The sequence below is a fragment of the Excalfactoria chinensis genome, chromosome 3 (genome assembly GCF_039878825.1).
Source record: "Excalfactoria chinensis isolate bCotChi1 chromosome 3, bCotChi1.hap2, whole genome shotgun sequence".
Classification (NCBI taxonomy): domain Eukaryota; kingdom Metazoa; phylum Chordata; class Aves; order Galliformes; family Phasianidae; genus Excalfactoria; species Excalfactoria chinensis.
The window spans coordinates 41,650,144-41,674,100 of NC_092827.1; the positions used below are offsets into that span (position 1 = coordinate 41,650,144).

The following is a 23,957-nucleotide window of genomic DNA, read 5'->3' on the forward strand; positions in this document are numbered from 1 at the left end:
AGTATCTTTGTGCGTATCAGTAGTACTCATCAGTACTGGGTAAAGGAGAATGAATTGGCACTTTTGTGGACTTTCAAAAATATTTGGCAGATAAAATGCTGCCGTTTGTTCTGGTTTGGTGTAAGATGGAAACGAAGGAGCTTGAACAGTGGTCACCTTTCTGTGAAGAAAGATGGTGGCACAGGGCAAATGGTAAGATTCTGCATTAAAAAATCAACAATCAGTCTAACAAACAAACACAGAACAGTGTTAAACATTCTTTTCAAAGAGATGAATAAAGCTCCTTATGAAAAGATGACAAAACTTAGAGGAGCACAGTAGTTTTGGCTGTTCAAGGATAAAGGGATGCTGATATCTTCCAAGGCCTGAGCGAGCCTGAGGCAAGGTTAAGGAGGAGAAAATATTTCAGTTTTTCTAAAAATGGGTGCTATGTTGCAGACAGACTCTTCAACACATATCCTAAGCTACTCAACCATCCCCAGTACACCCTTGTTTCAGAAGTTTGTGATAGCAGCATCGTGCCTGTATCAGGTACTGGAGGGGTGATGACCCAAAATAGTAATGTACTTGAAGTTCTTATGGCACGATCTGGGAGGTGTATGTGTGAGAGAGAATGCTGTATACCCCTGTGCTATTACTCCTTGTTCAAGCAGCAGGATCTGTTAGTTGGTATCCTTTCAAGGCATGCTTTCTTCCAAGGGCTGTGGAGGTACCCTGACCTTCAACAGCTGCTAGATTTTAAGGATCTTGTGGAAGGCCCTTTCCTAAAAGCAAAGCAAAAACCCATACAAGCGTAGATTGTTTTTCATTCTCTCTCCTTCTGCTCATTTCTGCATCTGGATAAAAAAATGAAATGATATCACTGTGTGGGTGCAAAGCAAGAGGCGCTGATATTACTACTTTCAGTCGCATTGCTTGAAATGTTGACATTCTCCAGCTGATTGTGACTATTGCAGAATCTTGCCACAAGGACACTGGATTCACTCTGCCCTGTCACAGCACTGAAACAAAGGAGCTGAAAGCCCAGCTCCAGCTTCTGCTGGCTCATTTTGATATTGACTACAATCTTAAAGATCTCAAGGACCCAGCTGATGAGATGGAGCTCTTTTCTTTGGTAACTGAAACGTGCTTCTTGATATTTACAAACAGAAAGAAAGAAAAATCTTTAAAAGTATGGAAGAATGTTCCATTTATGATAAGTTGATGCTTTGTGTAATGGAAAAAAGAAAAGCTTGTGAGAACTTTTGACCTTGACAGAAGGCGGCAGAGAGGACCAGATTACTCCCATTAGGCCATAGCAAAGAGCAATAGCTTTGCAGTTTATACTTTGTGTTATTGCTTGAGTCTCTACCTTTGCTCTTCCAGCTCAAACTTGTGCATTTTGTGTGCTTTTCTTAAGTTTTTCTGCCCTGTGTTGCGCATCACAGCACTGCAGTACTTCCACTAGAGGTCGGTTGCTGCACATCATCACACTGGCATGCAGTGAGCAGCTCCTCTGTTCAGTGGTTAACAGCAGGAAAAATCTGTTTTTTGTCCATTCCATCAACCAGAAGGCAAAATCTCTAAACCTCTGTGTTTTGTTCAGTGCCCAAAAGAGATGTATAGCTGTGAGACACAAATAATGTTGTTTTTAAATACTTGCCTTTTCTTATAAATTGTGGCCTTTAGTAGTGCTGGTGGTAGAGGCTCAGTTACAGTCTGTAAGTCTGCCATGAACACAGCATTTGAAATAGCATAGAATATCTTCATTGCAGGCCAGCAGTGACTTGTTGATTTTTGAACAGGCTTTTCAAAGAACCTCCTTTTGGCCAATGCTATTCCTAGCAGAGCTGATAACAGTAGATTTGCCATTGACTGAAAGACAGTATGAGTTGTTGAAAATCTGGTCTTCTTTTTAGATGCTCCAGAGTTAACTGCAGGGAGTTTCATTATGTCTGATGGAAAAGGAAAAAGCACAGGACTAAACTGTCTCCTTTGTCATTTGCTGCTTTAGTTATTTATTTCAGCTGATAATATGCAGTATTATTCCTTATAGAATTTAATATCCTGCTTGTGAAGTTTATTACACTATCATCTCCTTTTATGTTTCAGGTTGTCCAAAAATTTAAGAGGATTTTCTGCAAACAGCAGACAATGAGAACATTCCCAGTGTATGGCACAGAGATTTCTCGATCAGAGAACTGGGGCACATCAGATCCAACCAGGGCTTTGAAGAAGAGAGCAAACTGGATCCCTTTTATAAAGGTAACTGTGAGTAACTCTCCTTTTTCAGTTGTCATAGTAAGAAATCCTAATCAATCCAATCAGATGCACCAAGATATATTTCAACAACTAAATTCTATAGCTTTTTTTTTTGACACACAGTGATAACTTTTGAACAATTCAGTTCTGAAGTACCTGTTGTACTTCTGCATATTAGTATAGTGAAGAAAGAGCTCCTACTCACATCTGTTAAAAATAAAAAAGTAGAAGTGAATGTATTGCACTTTCCTTTTTAAATATTGCTTCTCTAAATGAAAAAAGAAGCGTGATAAGGAAAAAAAAAGAGTGATATTCATACATTTTGTGGTTACTTTTCTATCAAACAGATTAAACCTAAAGTAGATCCCTGGCAGCAAAAGCTTTTGATAAAAATGAAACAATGGAAAAAAGTGGATGAGATGCTGAACTTTCATTCAAAATTTGTAGAGGTAATATATATATATATATATTTTATTTCAAGATATTTTAACTTATTTATTCACTTCCAAAGAATCTGGAACATCTATCAGAAGGCTGCCACAGGTTTATGTATCATTTGTATATGCCTGAACTCACTAAAGACTCACTACTAAGGTGCTTGCTGTAGAGAGATTTCTTTCTTTCTTTTTCAGTTCAGTGGTTTCCAAAGGCAACTTGAACACTTGCACGAATATTCAAAAGGTCTGAAGAACACCCAAGTCAGGGTTAAAATCAGCCTTGGAATTTATGTGTCAAAGGGGATAAAGAAATTGCTCAGAACATGTTTTCTTTTTTGTGACCAAGGTTCAGGCCTGTGGTCGAAAGGCAAGGAGAGATACTGTATTTGTCACGCACAAGTCTAAAATCTGATAGGGCACAGAACAAAATGCAGGGTGTGGTGGAACAGTCAGGTGTACTGTGAAAATTTAGAAGATCTGACATCCTCATCTGTTAAACAGGTATAACAGTAGCTCTCCGTCTCACAAAGGATGAGGAGAATTAATGCACCTTAAGATGGTCAATTACTTTTGTAGGACGAGGTCTGTATAAATTTCTTAAGAGCACAGAATTGATCTGGTGATCACACGGCGAGTTTGCTGGCTCTCGTTTCCATAGTGAGCCTGAAGCACCACAAACAGCAAAGACACCTCACAGTTCAGCTTCCACTTTTACATAGGAACTAGAAAAGAAAGCCCTTCTGAAGATATGAAGCAACCATACGACTGCATGCCCTCCTCTTACAGCAGCCACGTTTCTGCCAATTGGAAAGTCCTTGGTGAGGTGGATCTTTTTCCCTGAGTACACAGGTGATGCCAGGTACACCAGAGCAGCATAAGCCATGCTTACAGTCCACGTGAGGCTGTTCTAGCCCGGAAATGTCACCATACTTCTTGTTTTCCTTTTGCTGCATTCTTCAAGGGCTGTGTGGGGACTGTGGGTGACACAGGGTGGAACTGGGAACTGGGTGTTAAAAAAACAACTGAAACAACACGAAAACAGCCAGAAACAGGCAGATCTGGCTCTGTGGGGTTTTGTTACTGTGCTGAAGCCATGGGCTGCATGTGGGGATGGTGTTTTATCTCCTGCCCAGCTGCTCTGTGCTGGATATCCATCACTGTCCTGCATCCTCTTTAGCTACTTGCTTTGTCCACACCTGAAGCTGACACCAGTGGGAGTAAGCCAAATGGCTACTGATAGTGCTCCGTATGTATTAAGTTTCCCTGTATGTATGTATTCCTGTATGTATGTATTAAGGTTCCCATTTGACATTCAGCATTTACTTTCAGGGTTCTCTCATGAAGCATCTAAGGGAGATTTATGGTTTTTATTTTAATATATGTAAATTTTGCAGCTGAAAAACTGCAATCGTCTTTAAAATATGCCAGTTAATCGAATAGTTTCCATTTTGAAGCTATTCTCTTAAGAAATAAAAAGAGTAGGTATTTACTGTAGCCTTTCTTTTTTTTAATCTAGGACTGAAATAATCTTTCTTTCATGACCCTGTTTTCATACCCATTAACCATGCGAGATACTTCACAAAGAAAGCATTCTTTCATATCTTGCCAACGGCATATAATTTCTCTGGAAAACTTGGGCAAAAGCCATCATCACCACTAAAAAAAAAGTAATAAGAGCTTTGCAGCTCACTGAGACAATGAAAAATCATTGTCTTCGTCTTTTCATAGAATCATAGAATCACCAAGTTTGGAAAAGACCTAAAAGATCATCCAGTCCATGTGGCTTGCCCTGAAAATGCTGTGTTTTTAGGTTTGGTCAATAAATATGTGTTTCTCCTTAAGGATGAGGAGTAACAGCAAAGGAGAGAGGAACTACCTAGGAGTCCCACCCCTCTGTAAAACTCAGTTAGAGAAAAAGTGATTCTATATCCTTTATTATCTAGTGCCTTTTTTCCACATGCTAGGACACACAAATCTACCTCTATATTTTTACCTTAAAGAGTGAGCAGCAGACGGTTTTCTGAAATTAGGAGAAGCAGTTCTGCTTGATGCTCACTGAATTGAACTGGTGCTCTGACTTGACCCTGACTTGCTGTCTGGTATGCTGACCTGTTTACCTTGTGAATCTTTTCTCCATATTTGATGTGGTTTGCAACAAGGTATCAGATGTGGAGAGGGTGATGGAGGGTCTCCAGGATCATGCAGCAGCTGTGCTCAAACCACATCCTTTGAGGTCAGGTTCTGCCGCTTGTTCTCATGCCTCGGGACAGCAGAACTACGATCACATCTGGAAGGAAGTCTACGCCTTCACTGAGCGTCACCAGGTACTTGGAAGAGGAAATGATGAGTAATAGTCAATTATCATGTCTAGAAAGCATTTTTGATAGGGGGCTCCTCTAACTGACATCAGAGTCTCCCTTTTTCAAAATTCAGTTTCCTGCTCTTTTTGCTAGACAGGGCCTTTCCATCAGCAACATACATTGTGTCCAACCATGTACAGGGTACCCCTCTACCCTGGAGCTCACTAAGTGGCTGTGCAGCAGTTGCCGGAGGCTGCCCAGCAGCTGAACACCTGTGGATCTGACAGCAGATTTCTGCTTTCTGCAGAGACCTGCTCTCACACCTGCATGGAGGCAAGTTCCTCTTCTCAACAGGGAAGTGGAATTAATGAGCATGGCCTTAAGAAGCTCCAGTTGCTGCAAGAACCGAAGCTTCGAGAGATCTTAAGTTTCAGTGAGAGGAAACAAAAACCCACCAAGTGGCTTGACAGAGTAGTGAAGGAGAAGTAGGACTGACCTACCTCTCTGGTATCTGGGGAATTTGTAGCATTGCATACATGGCATGCTCAAGCTCTGTGACTGGTCTGCTGAACCTGAAAGTATTCTGGAAGAAGACTTCGATCACCTATTTCTTTATCACCCTCCTTATTGAGACGTCATTCACAGCTGCTGCTTTAAGGAACATAAAAGCATTATGTGCAGAACTTCTAAATCTCAGAAGTTCCTGTCTCTGCAGGCAGGTGCTGCAGTTGACTTGCCGTGATGTTGTCAGGCTGCCTGCACCAGTGGGCCTTGTTGGCAAGTTAAGAAAGTGCCGATAAATCTCCTTGTCCTCCTGTTCTTTTATTTCATATTTATTATTATTTTGGAAGAGGACAGGTCTCAGCTGCTGGAGCTGGGTGCAGCCCCAGTGTCATGGAGGTGTCCCTCAGTCTTGCTGAGGGCCAGGCTCAGACAGGGCTGTGAGTGATACAAGAGTAGGGGAAAAACAGCAGAGGTAGAAAGATACCCCTTTGTACTTCTCTCCTGCTGATGAATACGCTCCAAGACTGATCCCAACTCAGTTTAAAAATAAACCCACGTTTTGTTTTTTTTTTGTCAGGAAAAGCTCCCACATGTAAAAACATGCAATTCTTCTTACCTCGGGCTGACTTAAACCCAGGATACAGGAAATATTTGGTTACTTAATGAAAACTTCAGGAAAGAAAGAAAAAAAAGTCACTGCACTGTACATCTCCTGTCAAATGCACTGGTTTCACAACCAGGCTGGGAGAGATCTCTTGCCTTTTGCAAGAGACATGACTGATCTCAGCAGCATTAGGTTAATTAAAAGCCTAATTTTGAAACTTGTCTTTTCACAATGGCACTGCAGTGCTAAAATTAGATCTTCCACAAAAGAAGCATTACTCAGGCCTCGGTGTTTTTAAATAAAAATTTAGCTGTTCCCCAAAAAGGTGACATTGGTCAATTCACTCATTTTCAGACTGAATTTTCTGTAATATTTTACTATGGAAAACTTGCTTAATAATTGTTTAAATAATTATACTAATACTTAATAGAGATGAACAATCAGTGCTGTTGAGTAGCAAAACTATACTTCTATCTGACCTCGCATTATTTTAAATAATAGAGATGGAAGGTCTCAGTTTTACTAAAATTTAAAGAATTAAGTATTCTTTGGAATCAAACAGAATGGGGTAAGAGGGGATAATCTCACTGGGAAGACAGGTAAAAACAGGAAAATCAGTTAACAGATAATGTATCATTGCAAGGGTTACACAAAAGAACTTTGTGTAAGTGTTTTGCTCAAGTGTTTGACAGTTTCTTATGATTTGTTTGGCTGGAAGGAATTTCTGAGGGCTACACACCCAAGTCAACTTGCAAATTTATGTGACAGCCAATCCAGTCCTGAGTTTGTGTGTCCCTTTTATACATGCTGTTGCTGGACTGTGTTACGTTGAACAGGATACATTTTACAAGCACTAATTTGTGAATTAATACGAATAGGATTTTTGATAATCAGAAAAAAAAACAATGCCAGAATCAATATTATAAAACCTTTATCACACTTAGGAGAATTTCAACTGGCTCCATCCAAGTGCAAGTGAAGTAATAAAATAAATTGGGATAGAGGAGTGGTTTAAGAGGTCAATATTTTTTATATATACTTGATTGTTTGCTGAAATTAATTGAATGATGCCTAGAAAATCACTGCCCATAATGTTCCACAATTAATATTGTGTAACCTGCAGTGACTTTATCATCTACACTGCTACCAATGCCAATTTAATTTCACTGGTGTTAGTGGAGTAATTAATGCGAGTAAACCTTGATGGGAGTCAGTAACAAGGCAGATTCAACTATTTTCCTTCTTGCTACTCTTACATTGTTGAGGGTGCTGGAGAGGAGTGAGGTAAAAAACACAGCAAAGACTGTTTTTAGTTTTACAGAATTTTAGCTACAGTTTTTAGTACGTATCTGTTGTGGGAGGTGTTGTGCACATATCACAGTAAAACTCTTCCACAGTCTGTTCTGATGTTTTTTCTTTGTTGCCGCACGACTGTCCCAGCCTCAGCCTGAAATGTGACATTATAATCTAGAGGGACATAAACAGGCTTGAGCAGTGAGCCCAGGCAAACCTCATGGTTTTGTCTATCAGGGACTGTCTACCAGGGACTATAAGAAGAAAGGGTACAGACTCTAACAGGTTCTGTACATTATATAGGTTCTACTGTAATAGTACAAGGGGAAATGGTTTCAAACTACAAGACGAGAGATTTACATTGGATATAAAAAAGATTTTTTATGGTACGAATGGTAAGGCAATGGAACAGGTAGCCCAGAGAGGAGATGGATGTCCTATTCTTGTAGACATCCATGGTCAGGCTCAAGGGGCTCTGAGCAAACTGATCTAGCTGTTCATGTCCCTGTTCATTGCAGGGGAGTTGGACTTGGATTACCTTTTAAAAAGTTCCTTCCAACTCAAGCAGTTCTACATTTCTAACATCTACAGGAACACAGGAATCATTTTCATCCATGAAAAGCAAAAAGAGGGCAGACTAGTTGGTTGGCTTTGTCACTAACCATAGTTTGGTTGAGTTTTAACGAAACAGATTTTCTGATTTTATTTTGGAAGAGTCCTTTGATCTGACTCTTACTGCGGTCTTGTCCTTAACATTAGGATGGTTCTTTCATGCTGCCTGGAAATCAATCAAATATTGTAGACTTATTAATCACAACAATTTCATGTCTGGATGAATCACCGATTTGTTCCTGTATGGCAATTTTGTTTCCTTTTATTTTTCTTTTGTTATACTAAAGCCTATGCATAAAGCTGGCATGTAAGAAACAGGTGCAGACTCCCCAGAGCAGACTCTAACTGTGTGTGTTGTAACTAGGAACTAAATAATGAGGATAATAACAAAGCCATGGCTTGCAGTGAGGAAGATGCAGGAGACAGCAGCTCCAGAAAGCTCCCAGGATCCTACAGAAGGAAGAATGAAAGAGGGTAAAAAAAAAAAAAATTAAGTTAAATAAAAATTGTTTATATATAAATAAATACATATATATTTAATAAAGCCTGAAGAATGATGTTATCAGGCAATGTTTCTGTGACAAAAACAGTGGTGTCATCCTTTTCCATCACTCTGTACTTTAGGTTTCCATGACAGTGAGTCTCATAGGCAGCAGCATACTCTCAGACAATGGGAATAGCAAAATGTTTTACTTTAATATGTTTAGAAATCTCCTTGAGCAGTAAAACCACAATTATGTTTTTTCTGTCTGGAAAAAGGTATGGTTTCATGAGCACCTGGCAGCTCCTGGGTCTGGAAGAAGAACCAGCAATTGCCATCAAGGAAGATGTGGTGACAAGAGGAACCTATCTTTCCTTTCTTCTCCTACGTCACTTGAGGCTCCGAGAGCTAAAGGTAAAACAAAACTCTGTGTTAATCAAAGTCACTTGATTTTCATGATGAGGGGGCTGTCCTTTAACTGAAAACACAACTGCGTGTTTGTTCTGGTTCGTTTCAGAGAGCATGCCTGGGAATCTTGAACTACTTCAGATCTGTGGAGAGAAGCCTTACTATCAGTACTGCAGGCCTCAACCTCAAGGCTGGTCAACTGATTCCCAGTGCAGAAGACACCTCCTGGATCAGTGCAGCCAAAGGAGGCACTGGTGCTTCTGGTGGCTTGCACTCTCAGCCCTACATTCACTACACACCAGCTGACTACAAGGTGATGTACCACCTAGCCCGAAGTCTTTCAAAGCACACGCCTTAACAGGAGATTCTGATGTATTCCTCTGCTCCCATGCACACTGTATTGTGATAAATTGCTGAGTCATTTGGAGGATTTGGTCCAGCTTGTTCCTCAAAGCTATGTGCTGTGCATTCATGGACTTTATTCCTCTATTTACCAATGACCTGTAACAGATCCCTGAGAATCTTCAAGCACGCAGCATTACAGTGCTGGCTAGGTACCCATTAACTTAGGCTAGTGCTGCTGGCTCACTCTAAGCTCATTATACCTGTGGAATTTTCATACAAACTGGAGGTTCCTGGGACATCTAAGGCAAAAGCAATCTATGGAAATGAGTAACTCCTAATGATTTCTGAAACGTATTATTAAGACATAGGTACAGTTAAGGGTTTATTGTTTTGAATTTTGGAAGAGAGTACATGGTTGAAATGATAAAATCGGTACAATTATTTTCACAGACTGAAAAGATTATCTTCCAGTTACATTCAGAAGCTTTACCAAGCTTTCGTTTCCCCAATTTCCTTTGTAAAATAGACTGAAGAGGAAGTCATATCATGCTGACTTTAGTGGTTCAGTGTGATAAAAAGTCTTCTGAGCTGTAGAATTTCCTTTCAGTTCTTCTACCTAACATTTGTACCAAAATTCTTATGTTAAAATCCTGGAGAAGCATTACAGTATATGAATAGGGCTTTAAAAAAGCATTTTGAGTTCACACTTATTTTTCATTTAAAAACTGTTTTGCTGTAGAAATACAGAGCACCAGACACACAGCCTACTTAATGGAGGAATTAGAACTAGAACTAAAAAGGAAGTGGGCTTCCTGCCCACATTTTTTTTCTTACATTAAGGCTTTAAAAAGAGGAAAACAAACCCTAACAACCCCAAAACTTCCTGACTCTGGACATGATAAAAGTCTCTTTAGAAATCAAATGTGTGGGGAGGACATGGAGTTTCTGATGTTTTTAAGGTGTATTTAGATTTATTTCAAATACAGCCACTTTTATCCCTTAGACATCTGTGAAAAAAAAAAAAAAAATCTAATCACTTAAAATTCCTAATTGAAAAGCTACATGAAACTAGAAAATTGTAATTTTCCACTTAAATATTGAATGCCCTGGTTAATAATCTTCATATCCACAAACCAAAAAAGATTGAAAAATCATCCTTTCCAGTGGAGGATTCCATTTTCCTGGAAGCAGGCACTGTGAAAACTTTTCTTTTGATTCTGGAACTTTGCATAATACATCTTTACTTGCAGCCCCCTTTTTCCTGTTGCGAAGTGGGAGAAAGGATTCACGGTGTGAGTATTCACTGATCTGGGAATTAGCTGTGAAATACTTCATGGAGCCCCTAGCAATGAGAAAGACATGCTTATACAGTGACCTCTCTTTCCCGAAGGCTAATTCAGAGATACAGATATAATTGTTTGGACTTTAACTAAAGCCTAAATAAATATTTACTAATCCTAATACAGTTTAAGTGGCAATAAATTTAAAAGCGTGGGCAACAGTATTTCCTTAGTAACAATTTCTAACATGATTTTCTTTTTTAAATTTTCATGTACTGCATTGACCATCTCCCAAGAACTGGAACAATAATAGAGCCAAACTAATTGAGACCTACCTAACACACTCTCTGATGTGTGCTATAAAATCAGGACTAAATGACACTGTTTCATTTTAAATACTCTCACTACCTAATCTATGTCCAAAACTGTGATATGAATCATTTCTGTGTCACTGTGAGGGCTCAGTATAAAATATGTCTGAAAATGAGATTTGGATGCAGTTTTTCACCTTCAGTAGCAGACTGCTTGGCATGGAGGTTGTCAACGACACGGGTTTCAAAGACAGAAGGCCCTGCAAACAATGCATTACATTAAATTAAAACTTTTTTTCTGTCCCATGCTGAGATTTGACTTGGAAGAATATAGATAAAGTATACGTGGGAACATGAGCATTGCTTTGTAACCCAAAGGAGAGTTGCTAAGCTCCAGTAAACTTGCCCAGAGTTAGAGTAGGAAAACAAAAACCTTCTGGCAAACAATATATCACATAAATAACCAGTCACTTGTTTGTTGCTACGGACGTATAGCTGGGTGTTTTTTTTTATGGTCATAAGATATATTTAGATGGCTTGGAAGCCTTTAAATATGACTCTCAAAACAAACACTACAGAGATTGTCTTTTATTTTTGTTGTTCTAAGGTTTGTTTTGTGAGAGCTCTCCTGTTTTACAGTCATGTGCTCTTTCTACAAAGCACAGTTGTCTTTATGCAAGATTTTTAGGAGTGGGCAGTGCAGAAATCACTGAAAAAAACCCTCAGGAGATTAAAAGATGAAATATTTTAATGAATGTTGTCTCTGAGGGTATTTAAAAACACAACTGAAAACCCTTCTACCTGCTACAGTGAAGTCAAACTGGCAACTGGCGTTTGCTCAGTTATTTACCCAAATCAAGATGAAACTGATCCTTCTGTAAACAATTCTGCACCCTGTCACAAGGAGTGGTGAAACAAATAATCTTTTCAGAGGAATAAGGAAAGAACAGAGAGTTCTCACCAAAAAAAAAAGAAAAAAGAAAAAAAAAAAAAGAAATCTTTTTGATGAGGCTGATCCAACATTATGTTCAAATTATGTGTATGTTTTGGAGAGCTGCCTCATAGCCTCATTAACTTTAAGGGAATGAGTAAGTTCTGATCCAACATAGTTCTGTGAAGCTGGCAAACTGTTCTCGGTACATTTGCACTTGAATTCTGAGGTTTCCTATGACTAAAGCAAATACCTTTTCTCTGTCTTTAAACAGAATTTTGACACATCCAGATGAGAGCAAGAAAAGTAGTTTGGGTAGCACTGGGGATTTGGTAAAGGCAAGCGTTAACAAAGCTAATGAAAGGAGGAAGTGCCAATATACTGTGCACTTTATTGGCACTAAAATGAGAACAAAGGTGCACTGCAAACAAGGAAATAGTAAAGACAAACAGTGGATACCTAGGAACTTGTATTTACTTGCTGCCTTCTTATAAGAAGAACCATTTCTAAAGGCTTCTATTGCCATACACATACATTAAATAAACTGTTTATTTACAGTGGGAGATTAATTTCTGTAATTATACACCTGAAAATAGGTATGTATAATTCCCTTTGTGGCACTCCTACTCAAGAAACAGAATATTTTGAAACCCGATGTGTCACTTCTGCTGAATGCAGAATTCCTGCCTGGGGTGTTACCAAGTTAATAGTGACTCATTGCACATGTAGACGATTCTCTTTTTAAAATGCTGAGGTTTTTAGGAAAGTGAGGTCACTGTTCAGCTATTCTGTTGAACAAATGCTGACATTACAACAATCTGGAACATCAGTCAATGGGTGTTCCTTCTAATTAGTGCTGAAGTCTTTGCCTGTGTGAGCATATCTGCAAACCTTGCCAGCATTATTTACCCAAGAAGCCTTTAGAAAATGTGTTGACTTCATATTAAAATGTCAGAATTTAAGACTTCTTTTGCCAAATTTGAGCTAAACTAGAAACCAAAGTGAAACAAGAAAAGGAAGAAATTCTATCCTAGGTCAAGACCTTGCTTTCTCATTTTGAAGCCTCTATGGATCTTTTTGTGGACTTAGATATCCAAAAGAAAAGCTAGCCAGAATAGAAATTTCATAGTTTGTTTTACCTCTTTACAGTACAAAGGAAATCACGGTGTAGGTGTTACTGAATAAATAAATAAATATTTTGACAATATTTTATTGCTCTTTGATAATGACAAAATGCCACATTACCAGGTCTGCTCCACTCCTAGACTTGCTGATTACACCAAATTGCAGTTATTGTAGAGCTGACCGTTTCTATCTCTGTTTCTCTGGATTTTTTTCACTTGTAGGTCCACAGCACTCAGTTCATGGAGTTTGCAGAGGTGGAAAACCACGATGACTTTCACACTCGTGAAGATGGATATATCCACACTCAGGACCAGCGTGGGGCTTACATCATATATGATGTGGCACTGGAGGACCTAAAGGAGCTTGAGAACCAGCTGCTGCTTGTGGCCAGCCAGTACATTGAGAAAGATAAAAGTAAGATATCTACTGATCCAAACCACATGGGATAGTATGGTTTGCTGTTTTCAGGTGGACCAAGCCTATGACTTCTTCAATAGTTGTACTTCTTCAGAACCATGTTCTGTTTGGATGTTTGGAAACTTCGTCTTACTAGTAAGTTAAGTGATGAATGTGGTATAAAGACCTAACTAGGCACGTGAAATTGCTTGTCATATGTTGTTAATGATGTCATGGTTGTACACTCATTTGGGATCACTGACATCAAAGTCATCCTGGAGGGAAAAATAACATAGAAAGGACATTTATTGATGTGCTTAAATAATATAATGAGCAAACACATCTTCAAGGCATAAAGAAAGTCAAAAAAGAAAACATTAATTGTTTCTGAATGTTTTCAGTTAATGTATCTGATGTTTTTTCTACAGAATTAAATGCACCTCTAACCACATTTAAACTTGTCTTGGTTGTAAATAAGAAGCTGCATAATATTTGGTGCTGCATATTTTTTTTTTGTTTATCTTTTATCTTTTTTGTTATAGTTGGAATGAGATGAGGCAGATCGGATTAAAGGTTTCTAAAAGGAGCAGCCATACTTATAGAATAGTGAGGAGGAAGGAGCTAGAAATTGTAGAAAACATGGGAGGAGGCATTAGAAAACAGTATGTAAGTGGCACATACATATATGATATTCAGAGAAATGCAGAAAATATTTCCTGAGTTGCTGGAATAGCTTTCCGTATGGATGGGAAAATATTTGGGGAGTTTTAGCATGCTTCCCTAAAACTGAATATGTGGACATTCTATGTTAAGAAGTGGAGAGACTGTGTAGAGCAATGCAGTGAGCTTCAGGTAGTCCAGGAGGCTTCTAGAGTACGTTGGCATCAACTTTCTGGTTCAGATAATAGACAGACCCACCAGAAGTGAAGCACTGCTGGATCTGTTGCTCACCAACAGGGAAGAGATCATAAAAGAGGTTAAGATCAGAGGCAGACTTTGCTGCAGTGAACATGCCCTGGTTGAGTTCATGATATTGAGGAATGTGGGCCTGAAAAAGAGTGGAATCAGGACACTGAATTTGAGGAGAAGCCGAAAGAGCTGGAATTGTTCAGCCTGGAGGAGGTTCAGGAGGGATCTCATCAAGTGTGTAAATAACTGGTGGGAGAAAAATGAAAGAGAACTTGACTCTTCTCAGCAGTGCCCAATGATTGGACGAGAGGCAGTGTGCACCAATTAAATCACATGAAATTCCATCTGAACACAAGGAAACAGTTTTTTACTGTGAGGGTGGTCAAAAACTGTTACAGGTTGTGAAATCTGTCAAGACATTCAAAACCCAGTTTGGCAGAGTTCTGGGTAACCTGTTCTACCTGATCTTTCTTGGGACAGGGAGCAGGTTCCTTCCAATCTCAGGTAATCTGTGACTCTGACATTACAGGAAACAGAATGGTGGGATAGGGGAAAGATTCAGAAAGTTAGAAGTGCAAGAAATCATAGTTTGGGATAAAGATAGTTTACTAGGTAAAGCAAAACCACATGCACAAGCAAAGTAAAACACAATTCATTTGTTATTTCCCAGAGAGATGTTCAGCTATTTCCAGGAAAGCAGCGCTCATCATGTGTAATGGTTTCTTGGGAAGGCAAATATCATTATTCTGAATGTCCTTCCCTTCCTCCTTTTTTTCCTCAACTTATGTTGTTAAACATGACACCATAACCATATGCTGTACAATATTTCATTGGTCAGTCAGCTTTCCTGACTGTGACTTTTCCCAGCTCCTCGTGAACCTCCAGCCCCTTACTGGCAGGGCAGCATGAAAAGATGAGAAGTCCTTCACTCTACTTAAGCACTGTTTTGCAACGACTAGAACATCAGTGTACTATCAGCATTGTTCTCAACAAAATCCAAAACACACCATATGAGCCTCACTGAAGAGAATTAACTCTATCACAACTAAAACCATGATGACTGATATATCTCTCCATAAAATTTACCTTTGAGTAGGCTGTGTTGCTTTTCTTTGATCTGAGAAAGAAAGTAAGGAGGTAGAGATGATCCCAACATGATTTGATGCTGTGAAAAATTGAGCATCTCTTCTCTTTTGTCCAGGTGTTTCCCTGTGTTTTCCTTGTTTCTTTATGTGGGTCTCTTTGAACTCTGGCCCTTGCCTTTTACTTCAAAGAATATTTATCAAAAGATGATAGATGAGATATGTTAAACTAAATGCCTATTGCACTTGTACTTCACTTCATAGAATACTCTGGGGTCCTCCAAATCTCGTGGGACTTGAAGACTTTTCCTGGACTTGAATTCCCTGGCAAGCAAAAAGCACAGCCCTGTGCTATAAATAAAAATAATTACCACAAGCTCTAGGACTGCAGGCATGTGGAAATCCCTCTGATAATGACAGCTGCTTGTTTTCAACTTTTTTTTTGTTTTCCTTAGGCAATGTATCTTGTGGGAAATCCAGTGGCAGCAATATCCTTGAGTGGGCACATGCCTCTGTGGATCGATTTGCAGTGTTGTTTGACCTTTGGACCTGTGAAACTGCTCTCTTGGAAAAAAAATGCCAGGTACAGATCTTTTTCTTGGTCTGGAAACAGTGACTTGCAATCAGCTCACTTCAGGTTGTTTTAAGGCTCACTTTCAGCAGCATTTCCTGTTGTGAATACATGTGGATGGTGGTAGAGTTTCCAGTTGCACAGGGAATCTGCTGCTGGACTGGGATAAGCCCAGAGGGCTGCAACTACTGGATACTGTAAATTGGGCCCATGTCCTTATTTTGAAATAAGGAAACAGAACTGTTCTTGTCGTGTGCATATGTAACTGCTGTGCCAGGGGTTGGCAGCACATCTGCAAGGCTTCAGTGAGACTACCCATCAGAGTAAGGGGTGATCAGGAAGGACAAGATCACATGCTGAGTGCTGGGGGAAACCAGGTCAAGCCCTGAAGAGCCTGGGTCCTCAGAGAGTCCAAGGTACTGTTTTTTTTCTGTAGTCCCCAAAAGAAGAGGCTCAGTCTGCATCTGTCTGGGCCCAGTGTTTGGATTACCTTTTGTCAGAAGAAAGCAGAGAGGTGTTTTACAGGACATACTATAAAAGATAGTCCTTTCATCAGTACGTGTGATATATAAAACTGTAATGCATTACAAATTTGTTTCTTCCTTTTTCATTAGCCTACTTGAGCCAAAAATGCCATGATTTACTGTGGGATAAATTTTGTATAAAAAACACTAGTTATGTGTATTAAGTGGACTCTAGCTTTGCTGTTTACTCTGGCTGCTGCATATTCTGCACGTATTCCCTTTCCTCTCTGGATCTAGTCATGTGTCTGTATTTTGTTATGCGACATGTATGTATATAGTGTTTCTGCCCAAAGAATGCCTTGAGATTAGACAAGTTCAGAATAGGAGCCCCAGAGGAACTTGGAAATGTTTTTCTGTGTATGGAACTCACCAGGCCCCAGGACAACAAAGAGAATGTCAGGGAGGTAATGTCAGGTAAAGGAGCAGATGAACCGCTTTAGAAGCAGGAGAAAGGGCAGTAATTAAGGTCGCCTTAACATACTTGAAATGTTTTCTTCTCAGTCCTGGGATAACACAGGGCGGCTCTCAGAACAGGAATGCCAGAGGATGTTAGGGAATCTCCTGTGTGCCACTGAAGAGGCTTTAAATAGAAAAGCTTTAAACTAAAACAGTTGTAGGTAGTTTAAGAATCTCTTAGGACCCCTCTCCTGTTTTCATAGAGGTGCCTTGTGTGACAGCTGTGTAATTGCCTAGCCCATAAGTTTCTGCTCTCATCCCAATAGACCTCGCTTTCCAATGTTGCATTGTTACCTCTGCAAATCTACCTTTTATTTTTATCACAGATCTCCTGTATTAAAAAAATTGATTTATTTTTGGGGAAAGATAAGTCCCAGTAGAGAAGAATGAAGCATCTACACCAACAGTGCACTAATTCCCTTTCAACAATGTCAAGGAGCATATCCTGGAACCACTCTCACAATTCAACTCTCTAGGCAGGATTAAAAGTATAAATATGCTTTTTCTGAAGCTTTCTTGTGTTCAGCTCAAACAAAATAGAAATGAATCTCTCTAGTTTCATTCCCAGCTGGGAGAAATTTCTTTCTGAGTTAGGAAACAATAGCTTTTTGTTTGGCAGCTGAGACACCTTGGCTTAGCCAGTACAAAACTTGCCTATGGCGTATTGCTCAAGCACTGTATTAACCTCCTCCAAACAGTTCAGGTCAGACAGGTCTAAACCAAAGAACGTGCCTTCTTCCACTGAAATCTGCATTTTTATCTACCGAGTTATTTCTGATGAGCTTCTACTCATGTGGATGAGTTTCTATTCTGTGTCAGTGCAAAATAACCTACTACAGATCATCTTCCTTCCGATTCTATTTCATATTGATATGATCTAATTGTCCAGAAGCAATAGTAACCCCAGTTCATATTTTCTATCTCATAGTTGCCATTGACAAAAAAGTACTACAGTGACAATTTAGGTGCAACTGTACTTGGCTTTGCTTTTTTCATCCCAGGCTTTGGGGATTTTTGATTAAAATCATTAGTTCAGTAAAGCTCTACAGCTGTTTCTGGCAGAATAGACTGGAGAGGGCATGTGACTTTCTATATCTTTAATTACATATTGAATAAATTTGGAATTCTAAAAAAAAAATATGTAATTAACTGAGATGCTAATTGCTATATGAGATAACAGATAGTCTTGCATGAATCTCCAAGTTTCAGGCTAGGGGAAACTCAGTTTTTCAAAGACAAGACACCTATGTGTGGGCTGGTGAGGAAAAAGAGCATGAATTAGATATGGAAAATGATAGGTGTTTTTTGAGTAGTAAGTAGATTACCTTGCTATTTTACAGGAGGAAGAATGCGTAGAATAAAAATCTTTATGTTTCAGTAGAAAACAAAAGTTAACTATGCAATGTGCAAATAAAATATCTCCTGCAGGCAGGTTATTCTATGCTTTGTTCCTGATCCTTCTGATGAAGCCTCTTGTGATATCCTGTGCCAAAAACCAGATGACATGGCAGGTCACAGTAGGTTTCATACAGGTGGCAGCATCCACGTTCAGAAATGTTTTGCCAAAATAAAATGAATATTTGGATGAATAAACAATTGTAAATGTGCTTCTGAATACCTCCCCAGCTTCTAGACGTTTACTTAGAGGCCTACCAACACGCTTTGGACCCAGAGGAAAGATTTGCTTTTGCCCAGGCGATAACTGACATCATGCATAAACAGCCACGGTTTGATCTTGAGCTCGAATATTTTGTGAACATCTACAAAGATGAATGCACCTGCTTACAACTTCACCTCCAGCTGCTGAGGGACATAGTAAACCAACAAGTATGTTGAATTTAGAGTATATCCATCTTGGGCAAGCAGGAGGTGAAATCCTGAATGGGAAACTTTGATTGTAACCTGCATTGGTTTACGGTGCCAAGTTGAGTTACTACTAGTTTGACAGCATAGTCTATGGTTGCTTTGTGACTTGAAGTAAAAAAATTATAAAGTTGAAAGCAATGATTTCATCAACATCAGAAAGAGAACACTGGAAACATTACAGAGCTTCATGTATCACATTAAAGTCACATTTGCTATCGGCTGAAATAGCTGGAATCAGTAGTTGAGAGATGTGGAAGCAGGAGAAAATTATAATCCATAGATCTGTAATGCAGTAGATAAGGAAGGAGTCTTATTTAGAGTCCCTTCTCTAATCTTACAAAGAACTTACAAACAAAGTTTGCACTTTGAAGTCTAAAATGCAGCATTCTTCAGATAGCTGCAATTTCTTGTCCTGATAACTAAAGTACAGCATTTTAAACCCTCAGATTTTAATTCTCATTTAAATCATTTAATTCTCATTTAAAATCTAAAAGTTTCCTCTGTATCTTGACACAAGGTACTTCGCTTCTTTGAGTTTCATGGGTTGTAGGTTGTAGGTTCATAGGAGTTTAATATCATAGGTTGCAAGTTCAGAAGTTGAATAAGCTGTCTTTGTAACATGTCTTTTCATCTACAAACTGAAGTTTTTATTTCAGTGCAAGAGACCACTCTTACACTATTGTTGCCACAAAATGCTGCCATATTGGTAGCTTTTAGAACTGAAGGTTGCCAGCATCACTGGTGCTCTAAATTTGTTCTGAAAAAATACAAAATATTTCAAAATAATTTTAGAAGGAATAATTCAGCTCAAGTGGGTTTTTATTCAAAAAACTTGAAATTATGATTTTTAACATATACAATAGAATAATAAAACAATAAATCTATTATGTAAAAGTTTTTATAGCTTGTGTTTAAATAAAGAGCAGAAATCAGGATGCCTGATTTCAACCTGTGTTAGGATTTTCTTGGCTAATATCACTTGTGTTTATTGCTGACTTTTAGATAGATGTCCAGAGGGAATACGTCCCCAAGATTTGGCGGAAAGGTCAGAAAGGTGGCATCGATGAGTTTGGACTTCCTTATAATGTGATCACTAAGCAACTTGTCTCTCTTAACACTAGCTGGTGAGTTAGTTCACAGCTTTGTTTTTCTGGAGAGTAACTCTTTCTGGTCTAGTTTCTGTGACTGATGATTAAAATTTGAGGTAGGACACCTGAAAAGTAAGACTACTTGAAAAAACAACAGTCACAAAATGAGTTAGGCAGTAGAGAAATGTTTCGTGTTATTTAGTCTTGTGATATTTAGAATTCCATTGGATGTACCAGAAAAACATTCAAGGAAGAAAAGTGATACCTCCCTCTTCACCTTTGCTCTTCCCTGCTTTGACATTGGGTTTCCTTAATTCCTCTTGCACCACACTGAGAAATTAATATTCCTGTGGATACAGTAACTATGAAATTGCATACTTAACTTTAACCTTGCTTTGGACTTACTATGCTGGTATTCAAACACGGCTTATCAATTTGCACTGCCCTTTTTGCCACTATCTGTTACCTATTCTAGCCTGTGTCCAGTTGGATAGGTAGGTACTGTATTTTCACACAAGAGCCACCTATTACCCATAGCAGAGACCTGTGCCATATTTTCCCTCCTGTGGCTATGCAGCGTTGTGGATTATATGATTTAGCATATATAGGGATTTAGCAGCTGATACATACCCAGAAGCCAAGAGCCCCTCGCTTCTGGTCCCTTCTGGTTTACTTCCTCTGTCTGAAGCCCTTTGCCTCTATTCCTCCTATTGCATGCACAATTTGATTGTATTGGTTACCCAAGAGCTTATTTTGAAGTGCAGATGCTTTTAATGGGTGGGCATACAGACATGAAAATGTGGCTAATAAAGCAGGTCAGCTAGCAAAAGATAATTTAGAATGTTTTGTTTTCATTAGCAATTGAGCCTACTTAGATGTGTTCCAACATAATTATGTTTATTAAGACTTCAGCTCTATTTTTAGATTTAAAGATTGATTTCTGATGTAAATCTAAAGCCACTACAATTTATTCTTGCCAATTAAGCAATTGCAAAGTTTCCTTATTTGAAAGCTGTTTTTGTTGTTGTTGTTGTTGTTATTTTTAAGTCCTACTTCGAAGAAAATTTATTTGCTGGAGTTTCACCCTTCTCTTGGTCTGGTGTGCTCAATCCCCAAAGCTCTGGAGTTTATCTACCAGGAGTTCTACAGCATCTGTAGACCCAAAACAGCCAGTAGAGCAATTAAGCTAGAAAAACAAGTGCTTCAGCTGGCATTTGATGAGTGGCTGACTATGGAAAAAAGAGAATCTTTCTACAGCTCTCAGATTCAAAAAGATGTAAGTTCCACTTTTGCTTCTATTAGAAATAACTGTTTACAGCCATCCCAGCCGAGTTTGATTGTACTTGATGGTTAGTATTAGGTATGTGATTCTTAATATCAGGCCAGTTATTTTTTCAAGCTTGGTGAAGATCCATTCCATCCATCTTTAAAATAAAATATATCTGTATTTCTGTGAATGAACAAAGGAAGGTAGAACTCCTGATCTCACACTAGTACAAAATAAGAGCAGTAGGCTTAAGGAGAGGCAAAGTACAGACATTTTAAAGCAGTATGAGATCACAGTAAGTCTCCAGGTTTTGCATTTGTGTATATACAGTCATTAAATGTCAGTAACAAAAAAGGCTGGATATTAAAGCAAATATTGTTATAGGTGGAGCCGGTTATTGCTATAATGTGCATCATTTCCTGGTCTAAGACTCTTAACCTGGCTTGTTATAATTTTGATAAATACTGATTGTTGTGAATGAAATTACTGATACTAGATGTCTTCATCATGTTGTTTTGTTTTGTTTTGTATTATTATTATTTTTTGCCAGCTTAGTTAATGCTGACAGCAAGAAATGGAAAATAAATGATTTTATCTCTTTTGTTTACAAGTTCATAATACAGTTAGGTTCTTGAACACATCACTAAAGTTTGGAAGGGCTCATTATGTAGCGATATGCTACACTTTAATTCCTGAATTAAATTCTAAGCACTGAAAGTGGGCACGAATAGCTACTTGCTCTCACTGTTGCTTACATTACCTGCATTAGAGACAATGGTGGACTAGAAAATAGAGACCAGCACAAGGTAAAAGGGCATAGACATTTCAAATACTTCCTCGCCATGCCATGGAGCAAATCCCAAGAATTACTTATCCAGCAACTTTTTGATGCCAATAAAACACACTGGCTTTGTCCCAGTCCCCTTGCACATTGCAGATGACAGAGATCTATGTCTTAAAGTCACCAGTCTGCTACTGCCAAGGGGGAAAGACAAACTTCTTTTCCATTCCTTTTCTCCAAGACAAGCTGTGGATGAGAAAAACACACATAAGAAGGCAGTGTTTAGAAAGCACTAAGATTGTTAAAGTCAAGCATGTTTTAGGAAATTTACTTTTGCCAGTGTGAATTTAGTTTGGTTTCCATTTGCATAGTCACAATGACTGAGTCTCTACATCATCATATTGGAGGTTTTTTGTTTGTTTGTTTGTTTTGGTTTGGTTTTTTTTTTTGTATGGCTCATTATCACAAAATCAACATTTCTGACCTTCCCAAACTGCTCCATTTGTGACCTTAGACCTCATTTTTTCATGTTTTTCCAACTCTTCACAAAAGAAAGTTTTACAAGATCCAAAATTTATTCCCCATCTGACTTCCCAAACATCTTTCAGCTTCAGAAACTGGAGCATAGGAAGTTCTGCATGACTGTGCTCAAGAACTTCTTTATGGTGAGGGTGACAGAGCACTGGAACAACCCAGGGGGGTTCTGAAGTCTCATTCTCTGGAGATATTCAAGACCTGCCTGAACGCCTACCTGTGTGACCTGGTGTAGGGAACCTGCTTTGGTATGGGGGTTGGACTCAATGATCTCTGGAGGTCCCTTCCAACCCCTACCATTCTGTGATTCTGTGATTCATAATAAACAAGTTACCTAGCGGTAAGGTACAGATGCTGCCAGGCTGGCAACATGTACTTGGGAAGCTGAGAGAAGTTTCTCTTACCCCAAGCCATGATCAGCTATACAGAAGAGGTTGCCCAGAGAGGTGGTAGAAGCCCTGATATTCAAGATCAGGCTGGATGGGTCTCTGAGCAACCTGATCTAGCTGTAGGTGTCATTCATTGTAGTGAAGTTGGACCAGGTGGCCTTTAAAAGTCCCTTCCAATCAAATGATTCAAAGTCAAAGTATTCTATGAGATAAAGAGCTGTTATGTTCATAAACACACCATTTGATAGACTCACTCAAGTGGTCTGTTCCCACATTTCACCAGCATCACCATCACCAAGTTCTCGTTAAAGTCTAGCACAGATTTGCCTTGATGCAATCTAAACATATTTGCTCTTCTCTTGTTCTCTTTGGAAGTGGGGAACATGCTCTTTGTAGCAACTCTGGGAGGAAGCTCGTAGGTTTCTGTGTCCCACCCATCGAGATTCACAGTTACAAAAGCAGGTTGGGGAAGAGCAACAAAAAAATGTTGCACAACTTCTGACACTTGAGTTTGGGTTGTTGTCTTTTCAAAATGCTTTTTTTTTTTTTTTTTTTTTTTTTTTTTCAGTGTAGCCCTGAAGATTTAGTAAATGGCAGGTGTTGGGATCTAGAAGTAAAGTTTCTAAATTCAGTGACTGTACCTTTCGAGCAAGTGCCAAAACTCCAGTATATTTTCAGAGGTTAGGCTGGAACCAGTCCTCACCTTGTGTGTGTTGCAGGTCAGAAGCAATTCCAATCATGATTTACTCCAGGAAAGGGAGAATAGACCCCTAAAGTATTCAAAGGCCTTTCATGTCTGTGTATGAATGGCACCTGCATTAACCTTTTTTTCACTTACCTTCCAGTTATTTGCAGAGACGCTCATAGAGGACCCTGTGCTGGTGCAAGAGATTGCTTTGTCACTATTAGAGGTGGGAGCAGATGAAGAAAGAAAAGAAGGCAAGGAAAGGCAGCTCTTTATCCTGAATTCATTCTCCATGCTCCTGGAACTGATCACACTCCGGCATCGGTTGATTGAAGTGGCAACAGAGAGCGCACGGTTAGCCAGGTTGGTGGTGGTTTAGCTATGAAGATGTGAGAAAGGTGTTTTGTAGGGGAAAAGTAAATACTTCTAAATTGGTCAGTTAGTACACTTGGAAAAAGTCAGAGAGAGAGCACTCGCATTTGTGTTGTGGGAGATATTTTTATCTAATATGTGGAAAAATGCTCTGTCTGTGGTTTG

At 39.0% G+C, this 23,957-nt stretch overlaps 1 protein-coding gene across 1 annotated transcript in view; it reads left to right on the plus strand.

Annotated features, from left to right (window-relative positions):
- The first annotated feature begins 879 nt into the window (after positions 1–879).
- Positions 880–23,957, plus strand: part of LOC140249914 (uncharacterized) — a 72,257-nt gene continuing 49,179 nt past the window's right edge. The window contains exons 1-13 of the mRNA XM_072332191.1: positions 880–1,114; positions 2,092–2,244; positions 2,589–2,690; positions 4,838–5,002; positions 8,356–8,465; positions 8,751–8,886; positions 8,990–9,193; positions 13,094–13,286; positions 15,715–15,842; positions 18,437–18,637; positions 19,679–19,800; positions 20,812–21,040; positions 23,581–23,783. Of these exons, the coding sequence (XP_072188292.1) occupies positions 1,097–1,114; positions 2,092–2,244; positions 2,589–2,690; positions 4,838–5,002; positions 8,356–8,465; positions 8,751–8,886; positions 8,990–9,193; positions 13,094–13,286; positions 15,715–15,842; positions 18,437–18,637; positions 19,679–19,800; positions 20,812–21,040; positions 23,581–23,783 (1,964 nt within the window). The 5' untranslated portion in view covers positions 880–1,096. The remainder of the gene's footprint in view (positions 1,115–2,091; positions 2,245–2,588; positions 2,691–4,837; positions 5,003–8,355; positions 8,466–8,750; positions 8,887–8,989; positions 9,194–13,093; positions 13,287–15,714; positions 15,843–18,436; positions 18,638–19,678; positions 19,801–20,811; positions 21,041–23,580; positions 23,784–23,957) is intronic.